This window comes from Apium graveolens, chromosome 2 (genome assembly GCF_009905375.1).
Source record: "Apium graveolens cultivar Ventura chromosome 2, ASM990537v1, whole genome shotgun sequence".
Classification (NCBI taxonomy): domain Eukaryota; kingdom Viridiplantae; phylum Streptophyta; class Magnoliopsida; order Apiales; family Apiaceae; genus Apium; species Apium graveolens.
This window is the reverse complement of record NC_133648.1, coordinates 1,146,881-1,165,767: the sequence shown is the minus strand read 5'-3', so window position 1 is coordinate 1,165,767 and position 18,887 is coordinate 1,146,881. Positions and strand designations below refer to the sequence as shown.

Sequence of the window (18,887 nt, the reverse complement as noted above, 5' to 3'; positions counted from 1 at the left end):
GTTTAAAGAGCCGACATAAATTGGATAGGGCGTCGAGGTGGACATCGCATAAGAGGTGGTCGGGACACCACGTGTCTTTTGCACATGTTTTCTTTAACCTTTTTTTATCTCCTTAATTAAAGTGACACGTGCAATGCAACTCTGTTATTTAAATTCCTTTCAACTTTTTATTTTGAGTATTTCACAAGTTAAAGTTATCTCCTATCAATTTAAAATAAAAATGCTAAATAGGAAATGGTCCAAAAATGGTTGGTAGCGGCAAACAAGATTGAGTTATTGTGATTCTTGCGAAATGTTAAGAGTTCGATTTTTAATAGGCATGTATAATTAATATATAAAAAAAACAAAATTGTTGGATAGCGTTAATTTAAATCGCACCACGAAAATCAAAGATAATTTATTTATAATTTGCATAAAATGGATTTGGTACATGCAAACATGGGATATATCAAATTTCTAATTAATTTCCAATTTTGATGATTATCCCATCTATCTATATTTTTTATTAAAAATTAAAAATTTATTCGTTGATCGTTCATAGAGATGCACAAAAAGTCCGGGTCCGATCCGGTCAAAGCTCGGTCAAGCCCGGGCCGAGTAGGGCCTCGACGGACCCTATATTTTTAGGCAAAGTCCGGTCTGACCCGGTTAAAAGCTCGGATTTCGGCCCGACCTGATTACAAACCCGAAAAAACCTGGTTAAAATCTGATTATTCTAATATATTTTTTTTATGTATTTATGAATTCACATTTATTATAAATATAAATAATACTTTAAACACGTATATATTTATATACTTGTGATTAATAATATTATTTATATAATTCATTGCATAAATAATGAAAAAAGATATAGTAAGTACACTATATATATTTGCATAACAATGATAAAATATATTATTTTATGAACATATTTATTTTTTTTCTGAATTCAAATGTTTTCAACGAAGTAATGTTTTCATAAAATATTCCACGTAAACTAGTACATTTTTACGATAATCTAGTTGCTAACATATGTAGTATTCGGAATCTCTAATAAAACTCGATCCGATTTAAATTAGAAAAAAGTTCGGCCCGACTCGATCCGGCCCGAAAAAAAAGCCCGATTAGGCCCGCCCCGATGGCCCAAACGGGCTCTCATATTTTCGAAAAACCCGGTCCGGCCCGATCAAAGTTAAAGGCCGAAAAGCCTGGTCCGGTCAAAGCCCGAGTTTTTTAAGGCCCGGTCAAAATCAGGTCCGGTGGACATTTTGTGCATCTCTAATCCTTCATCACTCTATCTAGAGTTGTTAGATCAAGTTGATGAGAAACATTAGATATAATTTTAAAAGTTATTATTAAAGTGATATAAGATCGAATCCTGCCAACAATATATTATTAAAATTATAATTTATAATATATAAAGATAAAAACGATCGTGCATCACACGGATTATATACTAGTATTTATTATATCTAACCTGATTTAAGAACTAATTATTTATTGTACCCTAGAATAATAAATTTGGACTTGAAAAGAGCTCGGTTATTTTAAATAATAAAGTTTGAGCTAAATTAAGTACATCATTAAATTTAAAAATGTAGTCTTCATTGCACTTGAAACTGAATTAAGTTTGAAAGAACATACGTTACAATACTCAAAACAAATAAAAACCAGATTTACACAGTGAAATTTACATGTTTGTGAGATAGTATTTTTATGTTTTGTCTTTCAAAATTTATTTTTATATAAAATTAAACCTCTTTAAGATAATAGGGTCAGGATCAAGAAAAAATATTATTTTAACGAGTTTATTATTTTACATTACATAAAAATACAATGTGTCCATTATATTGGGACCGGAAAAATATTATTTTAACGAGATTATTATTTTATCGATTACTCCCTCCGTCCCAATGAGTTGTTTACGTACACTATTTGCACGTATTTCGAGGCTTCAATAAAGTATAGTTTCATAATATTTTTTAATTTTTTTTTTCTAAATAAAAGTTTAAACATAAAACTTTTTTTCAGACTTTTTTAAAAAATATATATATATTATGGAAATATACTTTAAACGAGTATTGAAAAGCGTGTCAAAAAATAACGTAAACAATTCGGTGGGACTCAGAGAGTATTATTTTATCGAGATTTAATTGTAAATTCTCACACATTCCTATATAAAACACTCCAATAATCCATACCCAATATCATACACCAATTTTACATTAACCTTTTATAAACTAACACTTTGCTATAATAAAAATTCTTTCTATGGCTCACACATCAAAATCTTGGCCAACTCTCTTCTTCATCATTCTTCTTGTTTCAAATTTATCATTTCATGAGTGTAAGTATAATACTCTACATTCTTTCACGCAGATCACTGCAAGAAACAGTGCCATTACTGATATGTTACATTGTTTCGTTTTCGAAAAATGCAGGTTCAGATGATAAGGAAGGTATCAGAGTACATGACGACGACAGCATTTTGAAATCGGAAAGTGCGAATAAGGAAGGAGGTTTTGATAACACAAAGTCACCTGGAGTGTGCTGGCCGAAAAGATGTGCAGGAGAATTTTGCTGGTGTTGTAGCTCAAGACCTTATTGTTCAGAAGGGAAATATGCTTGTGATATCATATGCCAAGTAGTGTAGGGCTTGTGATGATATTAATAAAATAACAAGTTGTGATTAGAGTCAGCTGAACTTTAGCAGTTCACGAATTGAGCCGAGCTGAGCCAAATTTTAATTTTTTTTTGTCAAGCCAAGCCGAGGCGAGCTTTTTTAACGAACAAAAAATCGTGTTCAAACTCGAGCTCGAACTCGTTAACGAACGAGGCAAACACGAGCTTTTATCGAACAAATCAAACACTTTTCCGTGTTAGGATAGATATTGGAATTTGTTAACAGACCTTTTTGGCAATCCACTTATAAGTCATTTATGTCTTACAAGCCCGTAACAACTTATCGACGAGTGTTTGTCGACCCAACTTATAAGCTGAATTTACAACTTATAAGCTGATAAGTTGAATGTTAGTAACTAGGTACTTTTTCTCAACTTATTTTGATTTTTCGTTAATTTATTAACCTCAATTTTAAAATTTATACTTTTAATTGTTAATCTAACTTAATTATTTAATAATTATATATTTTATTACATTTAAGAGAAAAAAATTCTAACTTATAAGTAAAATTATCTAAACACTTGTTTAACTTATAAGTATTATTTTACTTATTACTTATAATTCACTTATTAATTTAAGTCGTAAGTTATTTATTTTCAGATTTCCCAAACGGACACTATGACAAAAATAACTTAATCTCAATTTCAAAGGATGTGAACATATCAGCTCCCAAATCGTAACTATTTTTTTTTTGCGTTGATCGGATATGTCGGTGTGACAATTACTAGCGCATCTGATATAGCTCTCGTACTGACAAAATCTGTCGGTGACCGAAACTAATTAAAGAAAGTAACTAAATAATCGTAATTAAACCGTCCTGTTGAGGACTCGATACAACAACCCATATCCCACCGTTTAATCTAACTAAATTGTACACGTGTACGGTTCACATCACACCCTCTTCATATTACCCGCGCATTATATCAAAAACTCCTTAAACTTAACAGAAAATCACACATTCACACTAAGATTCACTTTACTTAAACACACACACAGATTCCTCAGCTGATGCTTCTTCAGAATCTATCTTCACAAGGTTACAACTAACAAATCTCTCTCTCTCTCTCTCTCTCTCTCTCTCTCTCTCTCTCCCTCTCTCCCTCCCTCATTCCTCTCTCTCTCTCTCCCTCTCTCCCTCCCTCATTCCTCTCTCCCTCTCTCCCTCCCTCATTCCTCTCTCTCTCTCCCCCCCACTATCTCTCCCTCCCTCTCTGTCCCACTATCTCTCCCTCCCTCATTCCTCTCTCTCTCTCTCTCCCACTATCTCTCCCTCCCTCTCTCTCTCCCACTATCTTTCCCTCTCCCTCTCTCCCTCTCTCTCTCTCTCCCCTTTTACTAAAATGTGGGACAGGACGGCATTGTCTCGGAAAAGAAGTTTCAGGGCAGATAACATAGGCCAAAATGCCTTAGCAATGATAAGTAATCTCTGTTTCACAATATTTGTGCTTATTGTCTTAATTTTCACTATAATTGCTGCTACTTATGAACCCGAAGACCCCTTGTTCCATCCCTCTACTAGGATCACTACATTTCTCACATCGAACTCGAATGCAACCTTTAAATCGGATAATACTATTGTTAGGACAGGTGAGGATTTTATGCCTGTTAATCAGACTGCATTAGGTGGTTTTATAAATGTTACTGATGTTAATTTAGGCGTTCCGTTGAGAGTTGATATAAATGCGGATGAGGTGACCCCTTTTGAGTGTGAATCGCAGATTGGTACTCCGATTGATTGTACTGATCCGGATGTTTTTCATTTGATGATGACATCCGCGATTGAGCAGTTTAAGGATATACATTTTTATAGGTTTGGGAAGCCGGTTAGGGGGGATAATGATAGTACGTGTCATATGGCGTGGAGGTTTAGGCCTAAGGAAGGGAAGACTGCTCATTTGTATAAGGATTATCGGAGTTTTTTGATTGATAGGTCGGATAATTGTAGTTTGAGTGTTGTGGGGATAGGGGAGTATCATTCGGGTGGGAATGCTAGGAAGAGGAAGAAGAATGTGAGGCCTGGTTTTGAGAAGCCACGAGGAAATCAAGAAGGGGCTGTTGTTCCTGTTGTTGGAGAGGTTGTGAATGACACACTACCTGCGGTTGAATCAGAGGGGTCGTTTAGTAGTGGGAAGTACTTGTTTTATACAGGGGGTGGAGAGAGATGCAAGAGCATGGATCACTTTTTGTGGAGTTTCATGTGTGCTTTGGGCGAGGCTCAGTATTTGAACAGGACCCTTGTAATGGATATGAGCATTTGTTTGTCATCAGTTTATACTTCCTCGGGTCAGGATGAAGAGGGGAAGGATTTTAGATATTACTTTGATTTCGAGCATTTGAAGGAGTCAGCTTCTGTGCTGGATCAGACTCAGTTTTGGGCAGATTGGAACAAATGGCACCAGAAAGATGGACTACCTCTTCTTCTTGTAGATGACTTTAAGATTACACCAATGAAGCTGGCAGGGGTGCAAGATACTCTAATCATGAGGAAATTTGGCTCGGTAGAGCCAGACAATTACTGGTACAGGGTGTGTGAAGGAGAAGCAGAATCTGTTATTCAAAGGCCTTGGCACATGATATGGAAATCCAGACGGTTGATGGAGATAGTGTCAGCAATTGCTACAAAATTGAATTGGGATTTTGACTCTGTTCATGTTGTAAGAGGAGAGAAGGCAAGAAACTTGGAGCTTTGGCCTAATCTTGCAGCCGATACTTCCCCTGAAGCTCTAATATCAACCTTGAGTGATAAAGTCGACGAAGGGAGGAGCCTGTACATTGCAACCGATGAATCAGACACCGCCTTTTTTGACCCTCTGAAGGACAAGTTCTCCACTCATTTTCTTAATGAGTACAAAGATCTTTGGGATGAAAACAGTGAGTGGTATTCTGAGACCGTGAAGCTCAACAATGGGGTTCCAGTTGAATTTGATGGTTACATGAAGGCATCTGTTGATACAGAAGTTTTCTTGCGAGGCAAAAGACAGATTGAAACTTTTAATGACCTTACCAGGGACTGCAAGGATGGTGTTAACACTTGCAGTTCTGCCAGCTAAGCAGGCCAAGACCTCGATGATGCCTGGATATGGGACTCTTGGTGCAATCACTGGGTACATTTGTTGCTTCTTCAGTTCTCATGGTAGCTTATCTAGATCATGTACCTTGGATAATGCATTGTTAGGTGCTTTCATTGCAATTGTGAATTAAAACTGTGCCTGCCCTACTGTTTCTCTTAATTCTGTTTAAAGTACTGCTTAATCTTATTTCTTGAGGTGGAACAACAATACAGAATCTCTGTATGGAAATTCTAAGTCAATGTGCTTCTTAAAAAATCTGGTAGATTAGATATAAAATCTCTGTAGCTGCTCTTTAGCACAAAGGAGACAAATTGAGTCCAAAATTGACATAAACGACCAAGTAATATTGACAATTAAGGGATTTCAAAGTCTGGTAATGGTACATAATCATTTGTAATTTCATCACAAGCATGGCCAATATGTCTAATTAACCATAACTTTTGTCAAGTTGCGCAAAACCGACTAAATGGACATCAAGATTATTAAAGATAATCTCTGTGCAAGGACAAATATTTGCATGATCACTAAAAGAACAGACACTAACAAATTCAATAATCTCGTTTTCAATTTTTAATCTCATTGTACAAAATGTCTTTGCTGAGAAAAAAATTCAGGAGTTTCAGCACCCGAAAGATATTTAAATCTGGTTTTCTGCATACATTCGACAATAGAAACTAAACTAATAATTCTTCTAATGAAAACAGCCATGCACCGAGTAGCTTTACACTCTGATCCTCATCCAGCAAACAGCAAAGAAAATTGTGCTACTTCAATCAGAAGTTTCAACTTGCTACCTGTCTCTACCTGCCATAGGGATGGTAACGACTGCTACCACCATAACCTCCCTTACTTCCGTACAATCCCCCTGCCCCAGTATAACTAGGACCTGGACCGGAATCATAATCACCACCAGGTCCACCATAAGCCCCAGCACCTCCCCGGCCATACGAACTTAATCCACCTCCACCATATCCACCACCAACACCTTCACGGCCATATGAACTTAATCCACTTTCACCATATCGACCCCCAACACCTCCACCAAGGGACCCATAGCGACTAGAGTAGCCAGGCGAAGGCTCTCCACGATAACCACCATAGTCTCCATATCTCCCACCCAAGTCCCCGTATCTCCCACCTACGTCTCCATATCTTCCACTAAATCCACCACCATACCCACCAAATTCTCCATACCTCTCAGGTATCCCACCATATGACCTATAGGAAGGTGGACCAAACCTATCAGGACCGTAACTGTTGAAAGAGTCACCATAACCACCAAAAGTTTCACCATAAGAACGCCCTCTAGATTCACTACCATATAGAGGACCAGGTGCGGGGTTTGAGGATTTTTTTGGTTCAGCCTTTTTTATCTCAACCTACAAGAGAGCAAAACTAGCTTAGAGCAGTAGCAAACAAATAACATCATAGACAAAAAGTGAGAAGCAAAGACTGCTTATTTTAACAAGATTTAACACAAGATATAGAAATTAAGACAAAAACAAACAATGTACTTCCTCTTTTTAATGTATGATTTTCATACTTTAAGTTATTTGTTCATTCATAATAATCAAATTCAACATGCTTTTACTTATTAAATAAAGCAAAATAATAATCCAAACCAATGAAATTTTTTCATAATTTTGTTTTTTACAATTAGTGCACTGGCATAAATTGATTCACAAATCTTCACTTCAAAAGTAAGATGAACCTCAGATGATTCAAAAGAGTTAATACACATCCAAACAATAATGAACCTCAGATGTTTCAAGGGAGAGAGTCATGTTATGATTCAATATAAAATATAGTAATAATAACGCACCTGTGTACCATTCATGTCAATTTTGTTCGTATCAACCAATATATTGTCAACAACCTGCTCACTGTCAAATACTACAAACCCAAAGCCTCTGGAACGCTTGGTCGTATGATCTCGTATAATTTCATGCTCAACCACATTGCCATACTTCGAGAAAAAATCCTTCAACTCCTCTGTTAAGAAAAAATATTCAAACAACTGTGACTCTTCTTCATTCTTTTTTAATATTATTATTGGACCAGGTATAAAGGGGGATGCTTAATTATTAAGTGTCTAACCTTCAGTAACAGATGTAGGTATCCCACCAACAAATATCTTCTTAGTTTTGAAATCTTTGGAATCTGATGAACCCTTTGGAATTGTTCTTTTGATCTCAACCTGCACAGAAAATTCAGCAACAATACAAGCATTATTCTAAGAATTATCTAATTAGAAAATTTCAAAATCAACACCATAATATTTTAAAAGAATTATCCAAAGTTCTGTAAAAAAATGACGTTCAGATCATAAGCTACTTTATGCTTGATAAGGCTCCCAAAATTATTATTTAGTTTCCTAGGTCCAGTAAATAGTTTCCATACATCAAGAAATACAAATGTAACCACCTGAGACCTAAAACCTTAGGTGATACTGAATGCTAAAGGCAACTTGTGTCTAAGCAACTAATTTGTCAGTGGATATATAAGGTATAAGATATATAACATAGACGTATACTACTCAACATGATCTTAATACGTCAAAAGAGCCAAGGAACCTCATTCACATGAAAGCTACTCACTAATCCATTCCCTGTCTAAGATGGGACATAACTAGGTCAATTTCGTATAATTCTGAAGATAGGATGCAACAAGAAATAAAAATTTGCAACACACACAGCCTCCAGCTGCTTTGTTTGCCATTGCTTAAATAAGTAACATAACACAAGAAATTTCATTGGCGACTAAGCAACAAATACCATCCAAAAAATATAATGGGACATAAAAAATGACAAATGGCCCATTATGGCACAATTTGATGCTAAAATGCCCAAAATGGCACAATTAAAAATAATGGCCACATTTGTCACCTATAAACGAGATATCAGTAGGCATCAGCAGTTTGAACTGAATTTCAGTCCGATATCACGTGAAAGCAGTCAGGTGCAGGCAGGGAGCCCACAAACCTAAAAGCAAGTTACCTATTTATCTTACAGGAAAGTTTATAAAGGCATAATAGATATGCATTTCTTCTTTTTATTCTTTATTTTACAGAATTTTTTTTAATAATTATTTAATTAAAAAACGGCAATAGAAAATGCATATACAGAAAATGCGTTTTTAAGTGACAAAAGGGCTTTTTTCCAAATGTGCTGTTTTGGGCATTATTTCCTTCAATTGTGCAACAAAGAGCAACACTCATAAAAAAATCAAACACTGAAATAAAGATCATACAAAACAAATTATAAATATTACACTCACTTGTTTGTCATCTATGACATGAGTTTCACCAATGACGGTGTCCACAACAGAAGGATCCGCATAAGTAATAAATCCAAAACCCCTAGGCCGACCTGTCATTCGATCTTTCATAATAACTGAGTCCGTAATCTCTCCATACTTTCCAAAGTACTTGACAAATGTTTCTACATACCATCACCACATTCCAAATTAGACACACAATACAAAACAAAAAGCACAGCAAAACCACATTGCTTAAAACAATTTAAAAAAGACGAATCAAAAGCTAACCAAGGATAGTCTCTTTCGATAAACCCCCAATGAAAATCTTTCTGCAATTCAACAACAAAATTGAATCTTTAAGTCAATTATAGATACACAAACAACTACACTGCATCTACATACATACATATTAATAAATCTTGTCTAAAAACATACGATTTGTATATACAATTGCTACATTATTGTGTGTGTGTGTGAGGTAGAGAGAGAGAGAGAGGGAGAGAGAGAGAGAGGGAGAGGGGGAGAGAGAGAGAGAGAGGGAGAGGGGTAGAGAGAGAGAGAGAGTGGGAGGGAGAGAGAGAGATGGAGAGAGAGAGAGCGAGAGAGAGAGTGAGAGAGATGGAGAGAGAGAGAGAGAGAGAGAGAGAGAGACGAACCCAGGACTAGCACCATCACCAAATCTAGGGTTATCAGAGGCTCCCCTTGAACCCATCGCCTATAAACACAATTGTTGTATGTAAATGTTATAGATTTAGAACTAATTAAAGAGGGGTTTTAGAGGATTTAGGGCTAGCAATGAAGCTAGGGCTTATAAAAGAGGTTTTTTAATTGAGAAAGATAACTGTGTATTTATATAACAAACTGCGTGTCTATTTATTATCAATCCATTTGATGGGTCGAAATTAGATGACTAAAGAAGTTTCTGGATCAATGACGGCCCGGCCCGGATATAGTTGATATGACCCAACGCCCAACGGGTTACGGTTGAACCTCGATAGATTAATAATCAATAAAGTTCTGTCAAAATAATAATCTATACTATATTATAATAGACGAAACATTTAAAATTTGGTAGTCGGTCGGTCAGTACTTGGTGAAATTACTTAATTATCCTTACTTAATTATTTCAATTCTAATTATTGGGCCGATCAATTCTAATTCTAATTGATATTGAAGTCAACTTCCTCTATTGTTTTACCAATTTTATATCAAATTTTATATCATTATAATTTATATTAAATTCAACTTCTTCTACCAATTTATATTTTAATTCATATCAAGTTCTATATTATTCTAATTTGTTATTTCAGGCTAAATTAATAAGCAAACTAATTATAATTATTAAGATTTATTTAATATGTCATGTGAATCAGGCTAAGATAAAATAATAATACTATAAGTCCTCCTAAAAAAATTAAACAAATGAACTTGGATAAATACAATAAAAAATTTTATTTATCCAGGATAAAAAATTACATTATACGATTGATTCAAGCTAATACAAAATTAAAATAAAAATACAATTCGACCAAAAAAAATATATACAAATTATTAAGTCTAAATTAAAATTATCGTATTGATCCACACTTAAAATAAAATAAAATTAAACTAAAAATAATTAGTTTAATTTGGTCGGTGTATTCTAAAATAAAATATAATTTCAATTCTATTATATTTTATATCAAACTCTATATCATTATAATTTATATTAAATTCAACTTCTTCTACTAATTTATATTTTAATTCATATTGAGTTCTATATTATTCTAATTTGTTACTTCGGGCTAAATTAATAAGCAAACTAATTATAATTATTAAGATTTAGTTGATATGTCATGTGAATCAGGTTAAGATAAAATAATAATACTAGAAATGCTCCTAAAAAAATTATACACATGAACTTGGATAAATACAATAATATATTTTATTTATCCAGGATAAAAAAAATACATTTGCGATTGATTGAGACTAATACAAAACTAAAATAAAAATACAATTCGACCAACAAAAAAAAGTATAAATTATTTAGTCTAAAATAAAATTATCTTATTGATCCACACTTAAAAAAATTAAAATTAAACTAAAAATAATTAGTTTGATTTGGTCGGTGTATTCTAAAATAAAATAATATCAACCAATGATCAAAGATAAATCAAATCTATACTATATTATAATAGACGAAACATTAAAAGTTTGATAGTCGGTCGGTCGGTACTGGTATGAAATTACTTAATTATCCTTACTTAATTATTATCGGGTCGATCAATTCTAATCCTAATTGATATTGAAGTCAACTTCCTCTATTATTTTATCAATTTCAATTATGTTTTATATCGAACTCTATATCATTATAATTTATACTAAATTCAACTTCTTCAACCAATTTATATTTTAATTCATATCGAATTTTATATTATCCTAATTTGTTACTTCGGGCTAAATTAATAAGCAAAGTAAATATAATTATTAAGATTTAGTTGATATGTCATGTGAATCGGGCTATGATAAAATAATTATACTATAAGTCCTCCTAAAAAATTATACAAATGAACTTGGATAAATACAATAATATATTTTATTTATCCAGGATAAAAAGATACATTATACGACTGATTCAAACTAATACAGAACTAAAATAAAAATACAATTCGACCAACAAAAAATATATATACTAATTATTCAGTCTAAAATAAAATTATCTTATTGATCCACACTTAAAAAAATTTAAATTAAACTAAAAATAATTACTTTGATTTGGTCGGTGTATTCTAAAATAAAATAATATAAACCACTGATCCGAGATAAATCAAATTAATATTAGAATAAGTATAATTTGTATCCTATTGATGTGAACTAAAAATCAAATTTTAATTAAAACATAATTATTATTATTTAAAAAATACACATAGAATTATCAATAAAATTATATCGTCCAACCAATAATATTGTCTTTTTCAAATATATTTTATAGAATTACTGTTAATCGATTAAGTAATCAACATGTTAAAATAATATTTTTTAAGGTCCCAACATAATCAAGACATTATATTTTTACTCTCAATAAAATAATAATTTCGTTATAATAACATTTCCCTCCTTACCAATGCTATCACTTTAAATAAGTTTAAATATTCTAAAAAATTATGAACATATACGTCTACTAATATAATTATTATGATGTAATATCATTTAAAGTTTTTAAATGAACAAAATTCAAAATTGAATTCAAATTTTTTTTTAAAAAAAATATATGCGATCCGATCGCACAGGTTTTAAGCTAGTAATTAATAAAGTAATAACCTCGCTAAAATAATATTATTCCCCGTTCCCAACTTAAATCACAAAAAATGGGCCCCTAATTTTTAGTTCAACAAAAATTTTAATGAGATAAATTTCGACAAATATAATAAACTATCAAACATGTAAAGAAGAAATATATTTCAGACAATTCAGCCAAAAAGAGAGGGTCTTCTCACAAATTATAATAAGTTCTTCTCACATATTTTTAAACAAATTCGTTAGAACACTTTTGACGTCCACTTCATCCATAAGCCCAAATTTGCTTGTCAACTAAGTAGGTTCATTTAGTCTTTATTGTAATATTATTATTCGTAAATATAAATATATAAGTCTTCAAAATTTGGGGCTATGCATTTTCGAGGGCATGTGCGGTGGCTCACCCCGCGCTCCCTCACCTGCACCTCTCTGATTAGATTGTTACAATTGGCATTTGGTGAAGGCATTAGCAAAATTATGGTTGTCAACAATGGAAACCTTGTTAACATTGGCTGGAGAAAGAATGTTAGTTTATTAATCTAGTTTCCCATGTTTAGCTGGTGTGTAATACTTAATTGTCTAGTTAAATAACAATACAACATGAACTGTGTTTGATTATACTTATTATACTTTCCTCTATCTCGCCTTGAGGGCCTTGATTGTATCATCCACACCTTTTGATGTGAATAGGTAACACATCGTTATCGTCTTATCCACACTATTCTAGTAAAGTACGAAGGTATAAAACAAAGCCTAAACAGATTGTTTTTGCCGCTCATCCTGTCTATAAACATGCAGGTTTTTTGGTACCAGAAGCTGGATAAGCTTACTTGATTTCTGAACTTCAGAAGAGAAGATGCTCCACAAGCTCTTCGGTGCCAGGGAGTGCAGGCTACCTCCTGTTCAGAACCAGTTAAATGCCGAGGAGAGATCTTCAGCCTTGAAGATCATCCATGCTGGAGGTAGAACTGATCACTACTATATGGCTGTCCCTGCATCCAGGGTTATGGAGAAGTACCCTTCTTTTATACTAGCAAGGCCTGAGGTTTTCCGGACGCCATGGGACTCAGTGGTGAGGCCTGAGGAGATACTTGTACCAGGACAGAAATTTTACGTTGTTCCAAGACAAACTGTTAAGAAGCTGAGGCAGAAAACCAGCAGAGAGCCTGACAATGCTAGTCCTCCTCTCGATTTATTTGTCTTGCAACGCAAGGATGACCTTTGTAGCAAGTCATATCTCCCGAAGAAGGATGTTAGCAGGTCGAAGGTGAGAGCTGTTGACAAGCGTTGTGTGAGTTTCACTGGCATTGATAAGAAGTCAGGTGGTAATGATCTGGAGAAAAAGAGAAAGAAGAGAATTTACAGGCTGAAGAAGAGCTCTAGTAGCAGGCAGTCTAATGAAGATAAGACGAGGAGGGTGAAGATGATAACATGGGAGCCATCTCTAACCGTGATTGCAGAGTGTCACGATCCTGTTGAATGACAAGAGTATACGAAGCTTATAATTTTTTTTGGCCTGATTAATTGGTAGTAATGCATTAAGAACTATAATTTATAACAACCATTTTCTATGAGATCCCGAGCTTGGTTTTGCAATTGCATTTGTTAATCTCAGTTGTGCCTGCTCTGCAATTTCTTATTTTGTACTGTTTATAAGCTGCTTCTGATAGAGTCTGTGCTCATATATCTCAGTCTTGATCACATATGACTTATGAGATTTAAACCATAAAACAGGATAGCTTAAATATGAAACTTTTCGAATACTATTTGAGATGGGTAAATATGATGTATGTTAGATTACCAGGAATAAGGTCTTCCTAATCAGAGTAAAAGGATTTGTGGTGCAAAGTTAAGGGTCTGGCATAACCTCAAATAATATGCAGAGAAGAGTTGAGTATATCTACTAAATATAGGAGTAAAAAATATGAAAATAGGCGTCGAGGTAGATGTTCTGCTTTCTATCTCCTTTCGTGTCTGCAAGGCAAGCGGAAAGGGGAGAGGGGGGAAAGATTTACAGAAGCTACATTATTATTATCTTAAATCCAAGCCAAGGTGATTCTGCAATTTTTTTCATCATTTCTTAGTTTAATAATCTTGCGTTAATTGTTTATCCATCCAAAAATGAAATTTCATCTATAACTGGGCCTCAGAAAGACCTGCATTATTTTGCAAATGTCGTTTGAATGCAAAAACTTGCAGCTAATTCTAGTTCTTGCAGTGATTGCAGAAGCATTGTCATATGGCACAAGAACAATTGATCAGAGAACTACATGAGAAACCACATCCAAATATATCTGTTTCAAATCTCCGGGGGGAGGCTCTGAGAAACTCTTTACAATTAGCTTCACCAACACAACCCAAAGGTGAAAAAAAACCAGCAGGCATGAAACCAAACTGCATGTGTTCACCAACAACTCATCCAGGTTCTTTCAGGTGCCGCATTCATAGGAACCCTCTTATCAGAAACAGCATGTCTGTTGGATCCAAGCTGTCTGAGATGACCAATTAACCTGGTGCACTGCAGGCTTGGTCTGAAGCTGCATTTGTTGTGCAGTATAATCTTATCGTATAGTGTGTGTGACATATGGACATTAGATTTTGTTTACGTTCTCTTAATATTGTTAGGGGAAGCGGTGATGAGATTCTGTGGTAGTTCTCTTGGCTAGTACACTCTCTAGACCTAAGTCTGGATCTCCATTCAGGACTTGTTATTGATAATTCACTGATATCATCATTAAGTTGTTCTGATCTTCTACAAAGTACTAAATCTCGACATTCTTCATACATGTTTCAGACTTGTGCACTCATCTAGTTCATCATGAAATGAAGAATCATCTTTAAATATAAGAAGTAATTACAACTAATGTCACATATTTATGTACAATACAACCATAGACTAGACCAGAACAAAAAAAATTGGCGCACAGTGAAGTGTGCACCTGTGCACCAGATTTACTTACAAACTCCGTATAAACTTCTAAGCTGTACATAGACTGTTTGCTCAAAGTGTCTAGCAGTTAAACTGCTCACATTGGGCAAGTATCTTCTTCTTCTTCTTCGTCTGCTTGGTGGATCATATTTGTTCTGCAGTTAGGGCAGGTGATCTTGTGATACTTAATCCACTTCTCTACGCAAACTTTATGAAAAACATGGCCACATGACAGATGGTTTATCACTGCCTTTGGTCTAAAACTCGTCAAGCAAACAGAGCAGTCATGTTCAAGTAGCTTGGAACACAAAGAGTCATAATGCATTGCAGGTATCTGGCTACGGAACTCTTCAATAGAGGCTTCTGAGGAGCTTTCATGACATTCTATTAAGTTTAGAGGACTCTCAGTGATGTTAAATTCTTCCCATGATACGATATGAATGCCTATAGTCTGAAGTATAAACCGGACCATTTCCCTCATTGTTGAGATGTATTTAGCCGCGTGTACCAAAATTATGCATAGCATTCCTGCATCAGCTGGATCTGGGTAATGTGAGAGGCCCATATTTGATTTCAAACCTAATCAGCACAAATGAGTGTATAAGTTTAAGATTACAAAGCAAAATAAATAAATAAAAATCACATGCTGTGAAGTGTGGACCTGCAAATAGCCAAATTAAAGACTCAAACTTATAACTGATCATCTTATAATCTTATTTGGACTTGTTATCTACAGATACAAAAAATAGACAATTTACAAATCATCATAGTCGTGTTTCCTCTTCCTAAACAGCGAAAAGAAACAAACCAATTAGATTTAAAACCAAGCAACAGACCAATTCACTAGAGGCCTAATCTAGCTCTCAGAACAGCTAAGTACATTTGGAGAAAACAAACATTTTCTTTCTAGACATTTTGACTCAAAGCTCTCATACCAAATAGATTTAAAACCAAGCAACAGACCAATTTAGCCAAGAAACCAAGTGACCGAGATTCGGATATCAAAAATTGAAATAAGCATAACTAACAATTACAGCCTGCAAACTCTACAAACCTCGAGAATTCATCAACTTCACAACTAAGTTTCCTGTACAATCTGATCATAAAAATATAGTTTCTGATCCACCACTCAGATACAAATGAAATTTACTACTAAAACACTGGATATTATTAGTCTGTAGACTAAATCAGTTTATATTTGAATGTTTAAGTCTATAAATTATACCTCAACACTTTCTTGATCAGAGGAACAAAAAAGTTCAAAACTTCTGCATGTGTCAAGTAACCGGTTCATCTACGACCTTAAGCTTTTAGACGAGTCGATTACTCTTTTTTTTACAAAAATGGCTTATAATCTTACAAATAAGTATATATTCTAAAAATTTTCGGGATGAGCAGGGCCGAACCCAAAACATTGAACTACAGACCATAAACTCTTGACCACTTGAACTATTCAACTGTGAGTTGGTTACATAAGTACTTGACAACATGTAACTAATCAGTAAATTTAAGCAAGAAAAGAAACTAGTAGGAAACTGAATCAGGGCAGGTGACAAAAAGTATAAAAATGATCAAAAATTACATGAGAACATATAAAAGACAAGTGAACATTAAGAAAAGATACTCACAGTTACAGGTAGTCCTTCAAGAAGTGGAACAGTTTAAAGAATATGCAGGAGAAGGAGATTTTATGTGTGATATATATGCACAGACAAGTTATAAAATAGATCAGGAAAACAATGGGTGGCTGAATGAGACATGGCTTGGCTGGTATGAATTATGATTGAGTTTATATGTAAGTCTCTCCCTCTCTCAGTTGCTTAATAAATTAAGAAAATAATAAATGGCTCTTTTTTTTCAAAATTTTATTTGTTTTCTTTTTATTTTAATATGTTTTTTTGAATACTATGTGTCAAGTAATCATTAGCTCCATTTTTTATCCATGTGTCCTTGGCAAGAGCTCATATTGCACACCCTAAACGTGCACACCCTTTTGTTAGAGTTAGGACAAATAAATATTAAGAAATGTTGAAGTTAAATGTGTGGCCGAGGGTATCATAGTCTCAATGTCAATAAAAGGTGTGCACCTATATATGAAGGGTGTGCACATATCAGCTCTCTTGTGATAATATTTGAATGACAGGATATCAGGATATCGAACATAAGCCTCCCTAACCAGACTTTAATCGTATGTTGATTAATCCGTCGCTCTAAAATAAAACTTTAATGTGTGGTAGGGAGTCAAACTTCTGTCTGATATCATATTGAGAAATCAGTTGTTATAAAATAAAATTTTAAGATGTTAAAAGAATATTCCAACATGATTTGAATAGCTCGATCGAATAATGCCTTTATGTTCATAATAAATTTTAAAAATATTATGGATGACATAGTTGAAATAGAGCTCACTCAAATGTCGTTTTCGTGTCCATAATAAATAATTAAAATATTATGAGTAGTATCGTTGAAACAGCTCACTCAAATGACTCGAATGACGCCTTCGTGTCCATAATAAAATCACGAGAATATTATGAGTTGCATGTCGAACTCCAATATCCCCGACTTGATCTATACTATCATGTTAAAAAACTGGTCGCTAAAAGTTTAAGTCCTCAGATGTGGTATTAGACGAAGGATTCAATGATCGACAATAATTGGGTTAAAATTATCCAAAACTTTTCAAATCCGCGTGTAAACATGAAAACTCTCATCTATCGCCGGAACTATCAATTCATAATCCACTCAAATAAAAAAATTACTAACGTGGCAGCTTTTAAGTGGAGCATTTGTATAATTTACAAGTTTCCTTTTTCTATTCAACCTTCTAAGAAACTTCCCACACAATCTCTAAGTCCAGATATTTTTTCCAATCTTGTTTTAGAAAGTTTCGCATTGGAAAGCTAGGCCTGCTTTCTATTTCTATTTTTTGTTTACAACTTTGTACAAGTAACGTGCTTGCAAGTCTTCCTACAGAGGAATGAAAGCAAGTTGTACATTTTGATGCAAATAATGTGCCATGGGGCAAGTCTACAAGGTCCTTTTTCCGCACGTAACGATAACAAGTAGATATTTTGACCATCATGAATAGAGATGCGCATTTTTCCCGCCCCGCCCGATCCCGATCCGATCCCTGTCCAAACGGGATGGAGAATTGGGGATTTTTTCTGGTACGGGACGGAGATCGGGGAGATATGCGTGAAAATTTCGAGGGCGGGGAGGGATTAGTGTATCCCCGCCCCGATCTCCGACCCCAATTCATATTTTAAATAAAAATAATATTGTATATATATAAATACATCAAAAAGATTTTTAAATATAAATAATATATTATTATTTTCAATTTCTTATCTACTAAATGATTTAAATTTACTTATCGTAGTATTATTTAATTATAATAATAGTATTTTTGTTTATTATTGATGCTAGAAATAAATATTAATTCAAAAGAGGGGATAATTATCCCCTTGCTCACATATTCGAATTCGTGGAAGGAGAATTTATGATTATGTCTCCTGAGCCAGAACTTGTCGCTTAAATGCGATTTACCTTGCTATTGCGTGAGCCCGTAACACTTACTCAGTTCGGGTGTACGCACCCGAATGATAACGGTTGCGGGTTAACTACGATAAAAAAATAAAGAATTTTTTCGAATCACCGCGAGGATCCCCCTTCCCCGTTTGGGGCGGGGA

General features: G+C 34.2%; 3 protein-coding genes and 2 long non-coding RNA genes across 6 annotated transcripts; 3 read left to right on the top strand and 2 right to left on the bottom strand.

The window, feature by feature from the left end:
• The first annotated feature begins 2,107 nt into the window (after nt 1-2,107).
• Nucleotides 2,108-2,674, top strand: LOC141705329 (uncharacterized). Its single transcript, XR_012568298.1, has 2 exons — nt 2,108-2,329; nt 2,424-2,674. It is a non-coding gene; the product is annotated as an uncharacterized LOC141705329 (long non-coding RNA).
• Nucleotides 2,675-3,680: 1,006 nt separating this feature from the next.
• LOC141706602 (uncharacterized) lies at nt 3,681-5,921 on the top strand. The gene has a single exon (XM_074509371.1). It carries the CDS (start codon nt 4,005-4,007, stop codon nt 5,712-5,714), a length of 1,710 nt encoding a protein of 569 aa, XP_074365472.1. The 5' UTR covers nt 3,681-4,004; the 3' UTR covers nt 5,715-5,921.
• A 361-nt stretch (nt 5,922-6,282) lies between these two features.
• Nucleotides 6,283-9,844, bottom strand: LOC141706603 (heterogeneous nuclear ribonucleoprotein 1-like). 2 transcript variants are annotated; one of them, XM_074509373.1, is made up of 7 exons: nt 9,650-9,843; nt 9,282-9,322; nt 9,012-9,175; nt 7,833-7,932; nt 7,558-7,727; nt 6,748-7,114; nt 6,283-6,696 (listed from the first exon to the last, which is right to left on the bottom strand). In XM_074509373.1, the coding sequence occupies exons 1-7, from the start codon at nt 9,703-9,705 to the stop codon at nt 6,536-6,538; spliced, it is 1,059 nt and encodes a 352-aa protein (XP_074365474.1). In that variant the 5' UTR covers nt 9,706-9,843; the 3' UTR covers nt 6,283-6,535. The 2 variants fall into 2 exon arrangements, with proteins under 2 accessions (XP_074365474.1, XP_074365473.1); XM_074509372.1 differs by having other exon boundaries at nt 6,283-7,114; nt 9,650-9,844.
• Nucleotides 9,845-14,193: 4,349 nt separating this feature from the next.
• On the top strand, nt 14,194-15,028 carry LOC141706601 (uncharacterized). The gene is made up of 2 exons (XR_012568866.1): nt 14,194-14,321; nt 14,488-15,028. It is a non-coding gene; the product is annotated as an uncharacterized LOC141706601 (long non-coding RNA).
• A 53-nt stretch (nt 15,029-15,081) lies between these two features.
• LOC141706600 (putative E3 ubiquitin-protein ligase XERICO) lies at nt 15,082-16,989 on the bottom strand. Its single transcript, XM_074509370.1, has 2 exons — nt 16,827-16,989; nt 15,082-15,777 (listed from the first exon to the last, which is right to left on the bottom strand). The coding sequence occupies exon 2, from the start codon at nt 15,761-15,763 to the stop codon at nt 15,296-15,298; it is 468 nt and encodes a 155-aa protein (XP_074365471.1). The 5' UTR covers nt 15,764-15,777; nt 16,827-16,989; the 3' UTR covers nt 15,082-15,295.
• Nucleotides 16,990-18,887: the final 1,898 nt, after the last annotated feature.

Excerpts from the sequence above, each read along its gene's own strand:
- LOC141706602 (XM_074509371.1), top strand. The coding sequence starts at position 4,005 with ATGTGGGACAGGACGGCATTGTCTCGGAAAAGAAGTTTCAGGGCAGAT.
- LOC141706603 (XM_074509372.1), bottom strand. The coding sequence starts at position 9,705 with ATGGGTTCAAGGGGAGCCTCTGATAACCCTAGATTTGGTGATGGTGCT. Across the intron at positions 7,933-9,011 it reads ATGTCATAGATGACAAACAA|GTTGAGATCAAAAGAACAAT; the intron begins GTGAGTGTAATA and ends TTTTCTGTGCAG. Across the intron at positions 7,728-7,832 it reads ACCTACATCTGTTACTGAAG|AGGAGTTGAAGGATTTTTTC; the intron begins GTTAGACACTTA and ends TTTTCTTAACAG.
- LOC141706600 (XM_074509370.1), bottom strand. The coding sequence starts at position 15,763 with ATGGGCCTCTCACATTACCCAGATCCAGCTGATGCAGGAATGCTATGC.